The sequence below is a fragment of the Haliotis rufescens genome, unplaced genomic scaffold (genome assembly GCF_023055435.1).
Source record: "Haliotis rufescens isolate VD_foot unplaced genomic scaffold, xgHalRufe1.0.p SCAF_12, whole genome shotgun sequence".
NCBI lineage: Eukaryota > Metazoa > Mollusca > Gastropoda > Lepetellida > Haliotidae > Haliotis > Haliotis rufescens.
Window position 1 is genome coordinate 9,579,995 of NW_025963802.1, and position 16,398 is coordinate 9,596,392.

The 16,398-nt window shown below is 42.7% G+C and overlaps 1 protein-coding gene across 3 annotated transcripts in view; it reads left to right on the forward strand.

Moving 5' to 3' along the window:
• Window positions 1-16,398, forward strand: part of LOC124143887 (inositol hexakisphosphate and diphosphoinositol-pentakisphosphate kinase 2-like) — an 86,981-nt gene that overhangs the window by 49,457 nt on the left and 21,126 nt on the right. For all 3 annotated transcript variants that reach the window (XM_048393344.1, XM_048393345.1, XM_048393346.1), the window contains 6 exons: window positions 5,536-5,625; window positions 6,630-6,780; window positions 7,520-7,600; window positions 8,481-8,543; window positions 13,002-13,103; window positions 13,726-13,731. In XM_048393344.1, coding sequence (XP_048249301.1) covers window positions 5,536-5,625; window positions 6,630-6,780; window positions 7,520-7,600; window positions 8,481-8,543; window positions 13,002-13,103; window positions 13,726-13,731 — 493 coding nt within the window. The remainder of the gene's footprint in view (window positions 1-5,535; window positions 5,626-6,629; window positions 6,781-7,519; window positions 7,601-8,480; window positions 8,544-13,001; window positions 13,104-13,725; window positions 13,732-16,398) is intronic.

A 16,398-nucleotide genomic window follows, 5' to 3' on the forward strand; every position in this document is an offset into this window, starting at 1 on the left:
GAAGATTTGGTGATATTTATTATAGTTTATTCTCTAATAAACTGTGCTTTTATGGGGCGTTGCGGTAGCTACGCTTGGTTATAATTTTCCCGCCCTTTTTTCTATATACTTGCGGGGTTCGCGTATGCACGTTGTGTTTTACGTTTCCCCTGTTCTTGTATGTTTTTGGGGTTCACATCACTTATTTCTTTAATAAAAGTTATATGTGTATGTTATATGTTCACATTGCTCGTTTATTTTCTTGTGAAAATGTTCGTTTGTGAATCATTGTGATGCGTGCGTTGTAACCATGTTTTGTTCTTTGTTTATAGCAAACAATCAATGTCTGACATGGATATATCCCCAGTATCCACCCCCTCTACCCCTGCTCCTCGGAGTTGTGGGGTGTGCAGAAAGTTTTTGTCGTCCCGGGATCCCCACGATCGTTGCCCGCGGTGCAGGGTTCCTTGCGGGGACACCCGGTGCATCCTGTGCGAAGGTCTGGGGCCTGCGGAGTTTGAGCGGTACCGGCTGTACGTACAGTCCGTCTCCACCCCTGTGGTGGCTGGTTCGTCCGGTCGGGGTCCCCGTGCGGGTACCACCTCCTCGGCTGTGGCGGATCCCCTTGCGGCCCTCGGGCTGTCTGGGGATTCCGTCGCCGCATTGTTGTCGACACTTGTGGTCTCCAAGCTGGCGGCCTTATCGCAAGATAGGCCGCTGGCTGTTCCGTCCCCGGCCTCTTCGGCCGCGGGGTCGGCCGCGGGGTCCACCGGTAAAGCGGCGGATCTCTTGGCGGCCCGTGTGCTGTCCGGGGATTCCGTCGCTGCATTACTTGCATAACTTGTGGACTCCAAGCTGGCGGCCTTATCTCAGGATAGGCCGCTGGCTGTTCCGTCCCCGGCCTCTTCGGTGGCCGCGGGGTCGGACGCGGGGTCCACCGGTACGGCGGCGGCTCCCGTGGTCACCGGTCCTTCCCCCAAAACCGCTGCTCCCGCTATCGGTTTAGGACCGCGTGGCCATGGTTTATGACCTCTTTGAGGACATGCCCCGGCCGGTACCGCGGGGAATCCACGACTGTGGGTTCCTCCGAGGTATACGATGAGTCTTCCGACACGGCTTTCCCCGCATCAACCTTGCTGCGCGGTTTCAAGCCTTCCTTGGAGAACGCCTTCGCGGCGGCCTCCGGTCGGGGGGCTCCCGTTGCCTCCGACGTCGTGGAGAAAGGGTTTCTTCCCGGTACATGACCTTGCCTTTCCCGAGGCTGGTCCTACCGCGGAGGCCCATGTTGAGCGGTTGGGTGTCCGTGCCCCACCGGCTGCTACGGTAACGCAAGCTACCTTGCACCAGCTGGACGCCCTCGCTCGGCACTCCATGTCTCACGGAGACACTTACTTGGCTGCAGCGGCCCGTCTGGTCGAAGGTTCTCCCACGGACCGTGACCAGCGCATTTACAACTGCCTGCTCAGTTTAAATGCTTCCCTGGAGTACGTTGCCGAGGACTCTCGGCACACACTTGCTCTTGTTGGGTCCCTGCATAGGCGCCTGGGTGCCGCTCCTAACCGGAGCGCGCCCCAGGCTGCTGCGGCCGGTAGGTCTAAGGGGTCGGGTTCTTCTTCCTCTGGGAAGTAGCCCCGCCCTGAGGGCTCCGGTATGGGCAATCAGCTGCCCTTTCGCGGGAAGACGGGGAACTGGGGGAAGCCCAAGTCGTCGACGGACGGCAAGGGCCCCTCCAGGTGACTCTCATTGGAGGGGTTCGTATGCCGACAGCGCCAACTTCGGTTGGCCCTTAGGCGAACCCGAGTCACTTGGCCCTCGACAGTTGCGCCTGCCGCAACCTGTCAGGGCCCCCTCTCCTTCCCCAGTGGGAGCCAGACTCCAGACTTACTGGGAGAATTGGGAACAAGTGTTCGACGACCCGTGGGTGGTCAACACGATTCGGTACGGCTATCGGCTTGATCTCAAAGCGAATCCGCCGCTCACCGTTGCCCCGTTGGCAGGTTTCGATTCGGAAACCGATCTTCCCATCCTCGCCGATGCCATCGGCAGGTTGGTGGAGAAGGGGCAGTACGGGAGTTAGCTCTACCAGAAATAACACCGGGGTTTTACTCCAGGATATTTCTCGTTCCCAAGTAGGACAGTGCCGAACTCAGAATGATTCACACGTCCGCTCCCAGGCTGTTCACCCGGTTAACCACCCCCATAGTGGGGTTCCTCCACAGGAGGGGTGTCCGGTACTTCGCGTACCTGGACGACTCGCTAGTAGCAAATCGAATGACGGACACCCTGTCACGCCATCTCGTTTTCGCACGTCGGCTCTTGGAGCAATTTGGGTGGATTATCAATCTCCCCAAGAGCGAGTTAACCCCTTCTCAGAACTTGCTGTTCATCGGAGGTCGGTTCAACACGGTGTCCCATCGCCTCTTTGTCCCCCCAGACCGGTGGCACAAAATTCAGGCGATGATTGCCAAAGTCTTAGCGGTGCAACAGACTGTTCACTTTTGGGAACAGCTGTTAGGGCTACTTGTATCAGCCCAAGACTGCACCGCACGGGGTCGTCTCCAACTCCGCCCGCTGCAACGGTTTTGAATCCAGTTGTTAGCAACGGAGGTGAACAGTGCGACCGTCGCCCTCCCGGATCGGCTCCGACCGCATCTGGAGTGGTGGACGGTCCCTTACATTGTCTTATCAGGAGTCTCTATGCGGCCCTACCGGGCCACGTTGACCCTGTATACAGACGCCTCTCTAGTGGGCTGGGGCGCCCATCTAAAGGGGGAGGTGAGCTCGGGGCTGTGGTGTGTAGACGAACTAGGTCTTCACATCACTTGTCTCGAGTTCAAGGCAGTGATCAACGCAGTCAATCACTGGAAGCATCGTCTCGTCGACGCCCGGCTCATGCTGGCGACCGACAACACGACGGTAGTGTCCTATGTGAACAAACTGGGGGGAACCCACTGTCACTCACTACTCGATCTCACGTTCAAGTTTTACACTCTGGTGGACAGTGTCCCGTGCCAGATACGCGCCCGTCACATCCCAGGTGTGCGGAACGTACTGGCCGATGCTCTATCGAGGCCTCAGGATCCGAGCCCCACAGAGTGGATGCTGAACCCAGTAGTGTTTCAGTGGCTGTGCGAACGTTTGGGTCGTCCGATGGTCGACCTGTTTGCAACGCGGTTCAACAATCAACTCCCGTTGTTTGTATCACCAGTCCCGGACCCGAGGGCCATCGATCACGATGCTCTCGCGTTAGACTGGGCGGGCTTGGACGCTTATGCTTACCCGCCGACAGCGTTGATACCACACATTTTAAGCCGGCTCCGAGGAGTTCGCTGTCGAATGTTACTGATCGCGCCCATGTGGCCGAACTGATCGTGGTACCCCGACTTGCTGACCCAGGTCACGCAGTCGCCACTTCCACTGCCTGTGAGACCGGATCTCTTGATCCACCCTCACACCCGTCAGCTTCATCCAAACGCAGGGCAGTTCAATCTGCACGCGTGGATGTTGTCGGCGAGCGTCTGAGGAGTAAAGTTTTTTCTCGCCGGGCGTCTCGGGCATACGTTAGTATGCATCGTGATTCTACCCAGAAGGTGTATAATACACGTTGGGTTATTTTCACGAAGTGGTGTTGTAAACATCACATTCATTCGCCAGATAAGGTATCTGTGCAGGATATTGCTCGTTTCATGTCTCACTTGCGAGAGACCCGGAAACTCTCCGGGGGTTCCCTTGCCAACTATGTCTCGTCCGTTGCTACAGTACGGGGCGTTGCTATGGGTACCAGTTTCTCCAAAGAGCCGGTGATACGGGGTATTATCAAGGGTTTCAAACAGCACGATCTTAAGAAGGGCCGCCTTCGGGCACCGGCCTGGGATCTTTCCCTAGTGTTGCAATCACTTACGGAAGCTCCGTATGAACCCTTGCATAGTGCTTCGTTCCGGCATGTGACTTGGAAAACAGCATTTCTCCTCTCCTTTGCCACGGCGGCACGTGTATCCGAAATTCATGCACTCGATGTCGCCAAGGTACGATTCGATAGGGGTGACGAAGGAGCGGTCCGCCTGGGCCTGCTCATGGGCTTCGTCGCCAAGAATCAGAGAGTCGGGCAAACGGAGAGAGAATTCACTGTAAGATCACTCAAAGAAATCTTACATCCTGCTGATACTGAGGACAGAGCGCTGTGTCCAGTTAGGGCCCTTAAGTATTATCTTAAGGCTTCGAATGAACGTAGACAAGGGCGTGACCGTCTGTTCATATCGTGTAACCCTAATCGCACGGTTGACATAACTCGCAACTCGATTGCGTTGTGGCTTCGTTCTGTCATCAATCTGGCGTACCGGTTTCGGGGGTTACCGGTAGCGGGGTCAAACCCGCACGAGATCAGGGCGCTAGCGGCAACATTTGCCCTACACTCGAATATATCTGTTCGCAGATTATTACGAGGTTGTTACTGGCGATCTGACTCGGTTTTTGCCAATCATTACCTCAAACAGGTCGCTGATGCCGTCGTGGAGAGTGTGCACCGTCTTGGCCCGCGGATCGCGGCGCAAGCGGGCACCTAAGGGGTGTGCCCAGCGCAATTCCGAACTCCTCAGGCGTCTGACCTTGCACGGTGGTCAATCTGGGTCGACTCCAATGTTCCCACTGCCGTGGGTACAGGAGTTGGGGTCCCCCAAACCAGCGCACTCACACCACAGGTGAGGGCGGCTTTTTGTGTGCTTTGTCCTTATTTGTATTTTGACAATTATGTATTTAATTGTCTGTCGTGTATCCCAACCTTGTGATGCATGCTTACAAATACTGGAATTAGGTCACGCGCCTAATGCATACTTTAAGTAGGCTTGCTCTGGGATATACGGTCTGAATGAAATTAATTTCCCTCTTTTCGACTGTTTAACCTGATCTAAGATTAAGCTCACGCGGATACAGTGTTCTCATCCGCTGCGGCGATGAAATACCTATCCAGTGGGGCCGTTTGGAGTCACCAATCGTTTTGGCAATGACGATTGAGCCTTACGGTATGCGCTTGACAGTGCTTTGGTATTCCTATAGGGTAACGCCTAGCTAGGTGCATGCGCATCGAGTGCTTCCGCCTTGGTGTTTACTTCCGCTGGTCGGAAGGAACGCTAGCAGTCAGGATTCGGGTTGTAGGTGCTCCCCACCGCCTACTGTGGTAGTCAGCCTCGGTATAACAGTGGTAACGTATTACTTAATGTAATTTGTAGAATTTTCCTATTCGGAATATTCTATAAGTAATACGTTACCACTGGGCTGCTGCCCGCCCGTCCGTCCCCCGAGCACTTGCTCTCGCAGGAGACAAGAGTGAAGGGTGTCACATGGCAGCTGGGTGGCTACGCACGTGCTGCATGAGGTAATTGAGATCTCTGTGGTAGATTTCGCTATAGCAGCAGTTGTGGGAGACAACAGCCTCGGTATAACAGTGGTAACGTATTACTTATAGAATATTCCGAATAGGAAAATTCTACAAATATATATATACAGTCTCGTTGAGTTCCCATGTTATCAACGGGTTATTATCATGTTGTATTTCCACAGAACATGTACCTCCAACAGGAATCGAAGCCGGATGAGATAATAGAGTCAAACATGCCAGAATGGGACTGGGGGACTGATGATTCTACTGAGGTAAGATATGACAGGTGATATGGGATTATTGAAGAGAGCTCTTGTGGAGTCATTAGTCCAGTCCATGATGTATCCTGTCCAGGCTACCAACAGATCAGCATCGCAAACTACAGACAATGAGGCCAACTGTGGAAAAGTTTGCAGTATGATTTATTAGGATAAGAAATAATAAGAGTGTTTTTATTATTATTCTACTTATCCTAATACAATAGCCTTCCCTGCATTCCCCATCTGAAGGTTTTCAGTAGTTCTCAGATGAGAGGAAAGTTGGGGTTAAGGGGGAGGTAACTGACCTATCAACTAGTGTAGAGGCACATTTTGGGTTTTGGGAATTTGCAATAAGTTGTAACAGGAGAGGTACAGTAAACTATGTTTATTAGAGACACGCTTATAACAAACTGACGATTATAACAAACTGTTTTGTGGTCTTGTCCATTTGCTGTATATATATGCTTATAACAAACTACAGAAAAATTATTTTTTTTAAAAAGTGGTCCCTTTGAGTTAGTTATTACCATAGTTTATTGTATACTAGTATGAACAATACACTAATGTACCGGGAATGTAAGTTGCTCCATGTATTCAGCCTGGGAACAACCCATGTTCATGCTTCACAAAATTAGTTATTGTGAGCCCCCTGGACTTGAAAATAGATAAGACTCCAGTGTTGCAGACTTCAAATACATTTCCCCAGACCACAGGACTGGCAACTTGAAATATCTTACCAGTCCTTGTCAAAAGTTGCCAGTCGTAAATTGTATGCATATCTTTTTCTGTTGTCTTTTACTTCGAACTTGAATTAGGGTTTAGTTTTTGTACTCTGTAGACATCATGGAGATATGTATTACTAATGGACAGAAACAATACGATCATCCATAGGACAGGTAGACTTTGTACTTCACCCGCCCTTCGTGAAATTAACGAGTCACGGACGGTGGGACAAGCTATTTTTTGCTACTCTGGATAGACTGTTGGTAGATAAGTATGTGTTGTTGTGTTGACAGACAAAGGGATCGAGTCCTGACACAGATGAAGAAAAGCAAGTGTCTGAAACAAAGGCGTCTGATGAGACCCTCTCTACAAACAGTGTCTCCAAACCCATCGCCATTTCAAGGAATTCCTCCAGCAACAAGCTGAGTGGTAGTTGCCCATCAGGTAATCTGGCAAACATTAATGCTGTCTAAACTCTACAGGATTCTGCCTTCTGCCTGGCTGTAAACATTAAAGGGCTGATCAGTTGTTGAACATGTCATTATTGTACATAATGCCATGAGCTGTATCCTAAGAACATATTATTTTCATTTTTAAAAATCTGATAAAACCTGTTTTGAAATAATTGTAAAATTGGCCTCTTGAAATTTTTTTGGTTCCATAAGAATTGAATCTGTAACAAGATTAATGAGCTAACAAGGTAACTTTTTAATATTTGGAATGTTGCTGTGACTGAAATAATTTCAAAGTATGCTAAGCAAAGGGCCACATTTACATTCCTGTGGTGCAAACAGACTGCATCATGGCACATGAAGGAATTTTAAGTCCAGTTATAACCTGTTTGGATTTAGGATGTATCAGTAAGCAAGCCCTAATGTCTCTTTAGACCATCTATCCCTCCTTCCGGCTCTCTGTTATAGCAGTGTTCGATATTAAGGGGGGTTCCTGGGGTCATTGAGATTAGTACTATCATATTTGAATCTAGGGACCCTCCAAATCTTTACCTTTTGACATTAGGGTTTTGATTAGGACACTTGGCTTCCCTGCTTAATATCGAACACTGTATAGCTTACGAAAGGGAATGGTATATTTTTATGCTTCTGTTGCTTCTTTTGCCTATAACATCACTGGACCACTGAGGCACGCTCATCATTGTGAGACATATATATTGTTCACTTGACAGGAACAAATGGTGGCCAGAGTTTGGATGACAAGAAGAGTCGTAGCCTTGATGATAAGTCTATTGACACTGTTAGAGACCCAGGTACGTTGTCACACTGCATGCTACACTATGGATATGGAATTAGGTCCTTGCATGATTTGATATCATGCTTGATTATGCTCTGAAAATGCGTGTTTCCTACTCTTCAGTGAAGGCCAAGTTCTGTAATTTTCGAATAACCCCATATGCATTGAATATTTTCAAACATTTGCTTAGTGTAATTAATGGAAAATCTTTACTTCACTCTGAAAAAAAAATGGTTCAAGGAATGTTGAAGTGTGTTTGTTTCCTGTAGCGTTCAAGATAATCAAACAAAAGATGTTTTTTCAAAATAGATTTGTATGCTTTTCTTGAGAGTGTTTGTTTGCTTATTGCATAATGGGTATGGTTTCCAGTGTGACATTAATTAGATGTGTGATTATGTGATAGTTTAGGCACATTCCCTTAAACATAGTAATGTGTTTTATAAAACAGTGTCCTACTCAAACAATAGCTACCAGAAAGTCACAGATTATGAAATCTCTAATACCGTATTCGACGTAATAAGCACGCTGCTCTAATAAACGCCCACGGCAATATTTGATAATATATTGGCTAGTGAACAATCCCAATTAGCACCCCTTCCGATTGATCAATGTACAAAAGACTTATTTATTCGTGTACAATACGCACTTGTGTGTTATATACACCCTTAATTATGGGCAATTAAATTCTGGAAAAATATATTTGTTGTCTATAAACATTTCAGGCTGTCAGCATAAACCACAAAATTTATCTTTCAACTCTGTTTTTTTTCCACCCAAATAAGAGCCCCCTATTTCTAATTTTGAGAGCGCCCTGAGCGCTTATTACGTCAAATATGGTAACCTTTATCTTGGTATTGAAGGGGTAAATACATTTATTTTAAACTTATGGTATGCAGAAAAAAAGCGCAGCCGAAGTCTAGAGGACAAAAACTCTAATGGTGATAACACATCTGAACCAGGTGAGATTTGAGCTGTGGACTGCTCATGTTGCCTGCTTGTATCATACTTGCTCGTTACCCACATTCACATTCACACCCCAACATGCAACTTTGCCTTGCTATTTGTGTATCTCTTTTCATTTCAGACTCTGTGCTTGTACCTATCAGACTGTTGTATACCTAGTAGTTGGCACACTAGATGGATCTAGCAAACTAATTTATTTTGTTTGAACATCTGTGTTACGTTTTCACTTATATCATCTGATGGGTGTTTGGTTGTATTTCAGAAGTTACTTTTAACACAGTGAGATTCACTCCTTCCCCAGTGCTCGGCAGTAGTGTTTATCATTGGTTTGGTTAATGATGAATGTAAAAAGAAAACCGTTGAGGAAACAGTAGTCTTTATGTGAAAAAAATATGAGAACAATAATCTTCTGATGTTTACTATACACTGATGCGCAAACACATTTACTGGGAAAGCAATGTGTCAAACAGTCTTGACACATTGTGTGTTATATGGTGTTATACCAGGTTCTACCAGATGCAAAATATTGTGTCGTATGCTCATACAAATTGACAGTGGATGCATTTTACATTGCTAGTCCTTGGGGATGCAAAAAGTATGGTTGTTTGAATCATTACATATAAACAAATTGTTGATACTGTTACAATTGACAATTCTATTCTTGAAAGAAATGCAATCAGGTGGTGACAGTACCTGCTGAGAATGAATGCTTCATGCAATGGCATTGACAAGGAGACTCACTTTCAGCTGAGACCTGTTGTATTGTGTATCGTGTTGTCTGTGGTGTGTGTAGAACATTATCGACTGCTGATTTGCCTGGTTCTGACTACTATGATATTGCTGTGATTTTACTCCTTCAGCATAACCATAAAAACTGTTCACTCACTGACACTTGTGTCTTGTATGGTCAACAATAACAGGTAACCGTTGTCACACCTTGTTCATTTAACTCACCCTAACAGGTATTAACCTCTCCTTGAAAGTTCTAATAAAGTAATTATTGCTTTAATTTCACTTGCAGGTTTAATCAACAGGACCACTGTGTTCCTCTTTTGCTAATTTAATTGGCATCAGTGTCTGAAACTCAGCAGTGTAGACAGAGCCTTAAGGGCCAGCACATATAATAAACTGTAGGCCCAGTGGAAAAATTGTAGGCCCAGTGGAAAAATTGTAGGCCCAAACATTTTAGCTGAAACAGGGAGACATACTCTTACAATATAAATTACAAAACACAAACAGTCAACCAGAAGCTTTTGCTGCTATCAGCTTGTAAAACATCTTTGTGACTACGTGTTATACACCACTTGAAAGGGCTAATCCTACTGTTTATAAATATTAAAGTTATTTTTATTACATTACTTAAATAATTCTTAATATATAATTACTTAAATAAACTGCAGGTCGTAAAGGCATGCTGAAATTTGAAACTATCAGTTCTAAATCAAATCTGTCGGCCTCCATCCTACGGGCCGATGTCTACTTCGAACTCTGATTGACATTAATGTTAATGCATGAACTATCATGAGTTTGATATCATATGCAGCATTACAGCATCATTTTGACCAGTGAACAAAAGTAGGTTGTGTGGCTGTCCTGACCCAGTATGTGCATTTTGAGGACATTTTGAATAGGCTAATAGGACCATGCTTGTTCACAGTGAGTGGTGTGCATGTTACCAAAGGGTGTACATGATGGACAGAAATAAGGAACTGTATTTCTGCAGTATGAAGAAATTGGCATCGGTACGATGAGTGAAAGTGTCATGAGTATCAGGTATCTAGTCTGCCTGACTGTATAGAAGACTTGATAAATGATTATGTGGAAGTTGAAAGTGTTTTAGCTGACTATTTCGACTATTCAGATGAATATTTGGCCTGTTTTAGGGGGGATGGATAAAGCAGTCCTTGAAAACAGGTTTCTGTCCTTGAAAAGTGCTTGAAATTTGACTTTTATTCTGTATGAATCCTGTTCAGATTCAGTCCTTCAGTGTATCATGCTGCAATAGTGTTCATTTATGCTCACTCAGTTACAGCCTATGTCTGATTAAACATAGCGGAGAGCCATGGTACAGTTGTGAGTTGACTGTTAATGGCATCCTTTTAGTAACTTAATTAGGAATTAAGATTAAAGTTCCCACATTCATAAATAAATGAAGTCATTTTGGTCTTGATCTGAATCTAATAGGGATTTGGTGGAGACTCAAGGAAGATTTTGTCTTGGCTCTCATGGTGTGGATTTATGCTCATGCTATCAACCACTGGTTGACCTTGTAAATCCTCATTTGGTCACTCACTTGAACCAGCTTAAACTTCAGTACCGAAAGGAATGTCATGAATAGCAATTTTCATCTTGAGACTTCTCAAGAACACAAGGTCAAACTTTGCTGAAGCCATGGCATGTTGTAGTTCATTGGTATCCGTTTGCTTAACTTCTGAAGATACCTTGCATGGATGATTTTAAGAAGCTAGAATCGTTAGTCACAGGACTATTCCTAATTCTAATAATATTTTGTTTGGTGTGTCTTATGTAATGTTACATTGGATGTATGTTATTGTTGTGAACTCGTGTGTCTTGAATGGTCAACAATAACAGGTAACTTGTCACACCTTGTCGATCAGTAACACAATTGCTTGGCATCAGTCATCCATTCACTGATATCTAAACATTTTTGGTTTCTATGTGATAATTTTAACAAATATTGATGGCATATATACCAACTTGGATTTTAGAAATTCTCTTATACAAGTCTAGTATATAAACAGTCAAGTTGATTAATAATAAGTAGGTTAAATTACCATGCCTGACATTGGCCTGATATAAATATCCAGTACTAGTCAACTAGTGTCTAGGACACATGATTTTCAGTACTAGAGAACATAATATTTAGAAATGTTTCAAGAAGCCAGGAAAAGAAGTCAGTAATGTCCAAATTTGAACAAAATAAAAAATACAAGCTGTCCCTGTTAAAATCTTGGATGATAAATGTCCCACTTTCTGGGTCCATAAACATGCTAATGTTAAAATGTGTATAATGTTAGCTGTAGAACCTCTGTTCATTACCTTTGGGAATGGAATAAGTATTTCCATGCACTGTTGAATAATTAAAATATTTTCTTCTGGAAGAAGGTGATAGTTTGTATTCACTGTTGTTATGATGATAATCCTATATTGAGATATAATGTTAGTAAACTCCCAGTCAGTTACTTTTCACACTTAATGTTCTGACAAAGTGCATCATATTTCATCGCATTTATTGTGGGTAGACTTGTATTCTTTTTCTCTTAATCAAACTAGTTATCTCATGTTGGACTTTATTCGTTTCATTGCATGATAATGACTTTCAGGTTGTCAGCTGTATTCTTTTATTACCACCTCAGTCCTTCACTATATTTTAAGAATTCCTAATCCCCTGGTGTCAGACTGTTTGTTGCTTGCCATGGTGGAAATAGTTTAGCTACCTTAATTGGTAGAATTATCTTATAACCCACTTTGATTCCCCTGATGTTGTGATGAAATATTTTTGGCAGTATCAATCTATGTCATGATAATTTCAGCTGTCAGTTTTATGCCTTTTTTTATGCAGTTAGAAATACTTTAAAAGAAACATATGCTCAAAATGATGGGGAAACATGTCATAGATTTCTGATTAATTTGCTATTGCTCAAACACCTATTGGAATATTATGATGACAGTCTTGATGTGATGAAAATGAAGTTATTTCTTCCCTGATACGATATTGATAGAATACTGTAGCTAAGTTCAACCATGTTGAGACCCCGATTGATCTGGTGATACTAAATAAATATCTGCAAAAACATAATCTCACTAGTTACTTCATGCTGTTTTCTTATGATTATCAGCTCAGTAGTCATGATGATAATAGAAAACAGGTAGACATGTGACAATTTCACAAAAAGATTTGACATTCACACTGATCCATTTGAATATGTAATAGCCATTGAACGCATTCCATTGGAGTGTATTTAAGTTCAAAGAAGGGAGGCCCTTTTCCCAGGTTGATTGTACACAATTGTCTATTTGGTTACACAACTGTTAACTTGGTTCCATACTAGTGTAGAAAAAAAAAAGACACTGCCAGACTGCACTATATTTTAAAAAACATGGCCTGAGAACCAATTTTTTTATTTTTTTCAAGCCTAATTGACATTTCTTTTTATGCCTGTGTATACATTGACATTGCCAAATACAGAAACCACGTATTTAAGTTATTTTGTTGGGTTCACTTTTGGTGAGAACCTGAACAGGTACAAAGAACCAGCAGCATTTACACATGTAAGATTCCTGATTCAAATAATCTATCCCTGTGTCCCATCTGTAAGTCTCCCTAGCTTCTACTATAGAACATACTTTAGGTATGATTTGGTTGGTTGCAATATTACAGATCATGAAGTGAAAGCCATAGGCTATTTTTAACACATGTTTATTTCTTGCAGCATATGTACAACGTCACTACAAAACTGTCAACTTACCCCTGTCGTCTCGGCAACATCATTCCTTTTCCAGCCTTTTCTACCTCAGCACTGATGTGTTTAAAGGTAAGCAGATATGTTTGCTATGTTCTAACAGTAACCAGAGGCACGGTATCATGCATTTACTTCAGCTTGCCATATATCTACTCCTTTAATCAGACATAATTTGAATGCTGTTTCATTGTATCATTTTTCATCCTACTCAGTGAATGCCATTGCTTTTTGTACTTTGCATACATGTATCACTTTTACATTAACAAAGCACAGAACTGTCACAGAGGCGAATGCTTTGACAAACCATCTAAAACATGGGGTTTCTTTTTGTTTTTGATTCTGTAGTGTTTATTTTTCACTGTTTTATGACTCTCACATGAACCATATCATTTAGAATATTTAAGTTGTGGATAGTTATGCTTTTTGCATGTATTTTTTTCATGTTTTACATCTCATGATTCAGCTTATGCATCAGTAGGTGTTTAGTTTCCAAATCTGAGGTCAGGGCTACCAGCTCTTTTGTAAAGAAGATGTGTAGGTCATGTAGAGGAGATATGTTATTTTTTAATACAATCAGAATTAGGTGAGGGGTATAGCATCATACTCTTCTTTCCTATTTTATGTAAATTGTTATTGATGTATATGAGCAGAATTCATGTAATAATAAATAATCCTTTTTGTTTGTGTGTTCCAGATATTGGTATGCATTAACAACACTTTCATTCCTACTCCCTCATATTCCTCTTAATACAAACCCATTTTTGATTTTCTGCCAGATAATCAATAACATGTAATAACAATTCATATGTTTATTATTATAAAACTTAAACTGGTTAATGTGTGTTTCTGGTTTGAAAGAGGTAGATAATTCTTCTAAGAGCATATTTACATTCAGTATGTTAAGATTCATCATTTAATAACAGTAACCAGTGTGAGAAACTAATTTTTTTAAATCACTAATCATTTAATCATGTTTTGGGAAAACCTCTGAAACCTAAGTCATGTCAGTTATTCTTTTTGAGCATTTTATGTTCACACTATTGGAAAGTAATGTCAGTCTCAAGAGCTGAATACCTGGATCAGTCTTAGAAAAGAGCATCCTTAAGTTTCCAGTACTTTTAATGCTAATGATTATGCACTTTCTTCTTGAATTCAATGGACATGTTACCATCAGTGATGTCAATTTTTGATGAAATGTACTATTTGTCATGGTAATTTTCTCAGGTGTTATGGAGTTATTCTAAGTTAAGATCTGCCCAGGGCCCCGTTCCACAAAGCCATCTTAGCGCTAAGATGATCGTAACTCCCATACTTTAGCACTGGCTTACGATAGTTGTAGCGCTAAGATCGCTTTTGTGGAACGGTGCTCAGGGCCCCGTTCCACAAAGCGATCTTAGCGCTACGATTGTCGTAAGTCAGTGTTAAAGAATGGGAGTTACGAATGACTTAGCGCTAAGATCACTTTGTGGAACGGGGCCCTGGTCTTTAAGACAACTGTCCAGCAGAAGTAGTTTCCAACCATTGCCATCACTGTATCTTTATTTAGAGTTTTGCACATCCACGTAAAGCTGTCAAAAACCTTGTAGGATTTCGACCAAAAACCTTTGTTATAACCAAGCATTCTGAGACAATATGATTTTATGACCATCATTACAGCTATCCAATCTTCTAGGCTAGATTTAAAGCCCCATCTGCGGTAGTAACTACCGCACTCTAGTGGGCGGAGCTTATACAAGTGATTTGACAGGTCAATATGACGTCATGATAACACATACATTTCATTGGCTAATGCGTAAACGGGTGACGTCATGTAAACACCCACCCACGTGGGTCGTTTGACAACAAGGACGTAAGTTTTAATGGTAATATAAATATCTACCAAACGATTCCAAGACTTTTCAACAAACGCGTACGTCTTTGGTTTCAAAACCTACCTGCCATGTAGTCTTCACATCTTCATAAAATGATACCGTGGAATGTCCACGATTTATCCAACACACAAATTATAGTTCTAGATCTTTGGACTAGAACGAAATACATTTGTCGTGATGCATATGAGCAGTGTAAATGAAGAAACATAATATGTGTTGGGGCACCAATCGCAATCCTGTGGTGTACGGTATATCTGCAGTTTATAAATAGCATTTCTCACAATATATACAGTAATCGGTGATTTCAACAATGTTTTTCTTCGTTGTGTTCGTCTTGCCTCATCTGGAATCTGGATGACAACGATCGTGTAAAAAACCCTGGTAATGGTCAAAAATATTTTCAAGTGATCAAAGTAGTTTCTTGTCGTTTTTTCATTGCCCAGTAGCAATGTATTTTGGCAAAGTCTCACTTGTCCGATGAAGCTCCTCATGCCGAAGTAACTCGATCCGTGAAACTTGGTGGGTCCCAGTGACCCAGATCCCTGTTGATTGGCATGCCAAGTGTCATTTGCATAAGGCCATCCATATTTTTTGTATGTGTTTCTCCCCTCAAGCCTCAACTAATCAGAGACCGGGCGGACGAAATAAAATATATGACTTATCAAAACATGTCTTTCAATAATTGTGTAAGTTATTTGATGACATTTTAAAAAAAGGTTCAACACTTGGTACTAGAATCTAGTCTATGAATTAATTTATGATGTAGATCGATTCGCTTTGCTTCGGAAACGAATTTTTAATAAACAACGGAACAAAGATAAAGTTGACCTGGTTCTTTTATGACGGTGCAATTGTAGATCTAGTAGTATTTCTTTTATTAGATCGGTGCGCAATTTTCCACAGCGGCAGCAAAATTGAGACACGAAGACATTACATTATTTCACGTCGGAATGGAGATAAAAATATTCAAATACGGACAGCCTCACAGGCTTCGAAACGATGTTCAGATAAATATTTGTTCACATTAATTCTGTCATGTGCGTGAAAATGGGTTTCAACATTACTTTCATCAAGCTTACATTCAGGTCGCTGGCTACTTCGGCATTAACACATGTTTTGTCTCGAAGCTCAAAGAAACAATGTTTCTCTCAGATACATTTTTCTCTCCATCCATGACGAACATCTGTCATAATGTCAATGCCTAAACATTCCTGGGCAGCTGATTTCAACAATGTAATACACACTCATTAACGGCGTCATCGCAAAGATTCCTTCCAAATACCCACCACGTGATCAGGGTTACGACCTTGGGATAAATTAATAAATTATTTTGCATTTTTAGAAAAGATTTGTTTTCGTGAATATTTTTTTTTTTTAAATATCCTGTACATGGTACTTTTGGATTGCACTGGGCATTTCTTTTATTAATTTCTAAAACTTTTTATTTTCGCCTTTCCGACCACGCGATCTCCTAGCAACCACGCCCCATGAGCGCA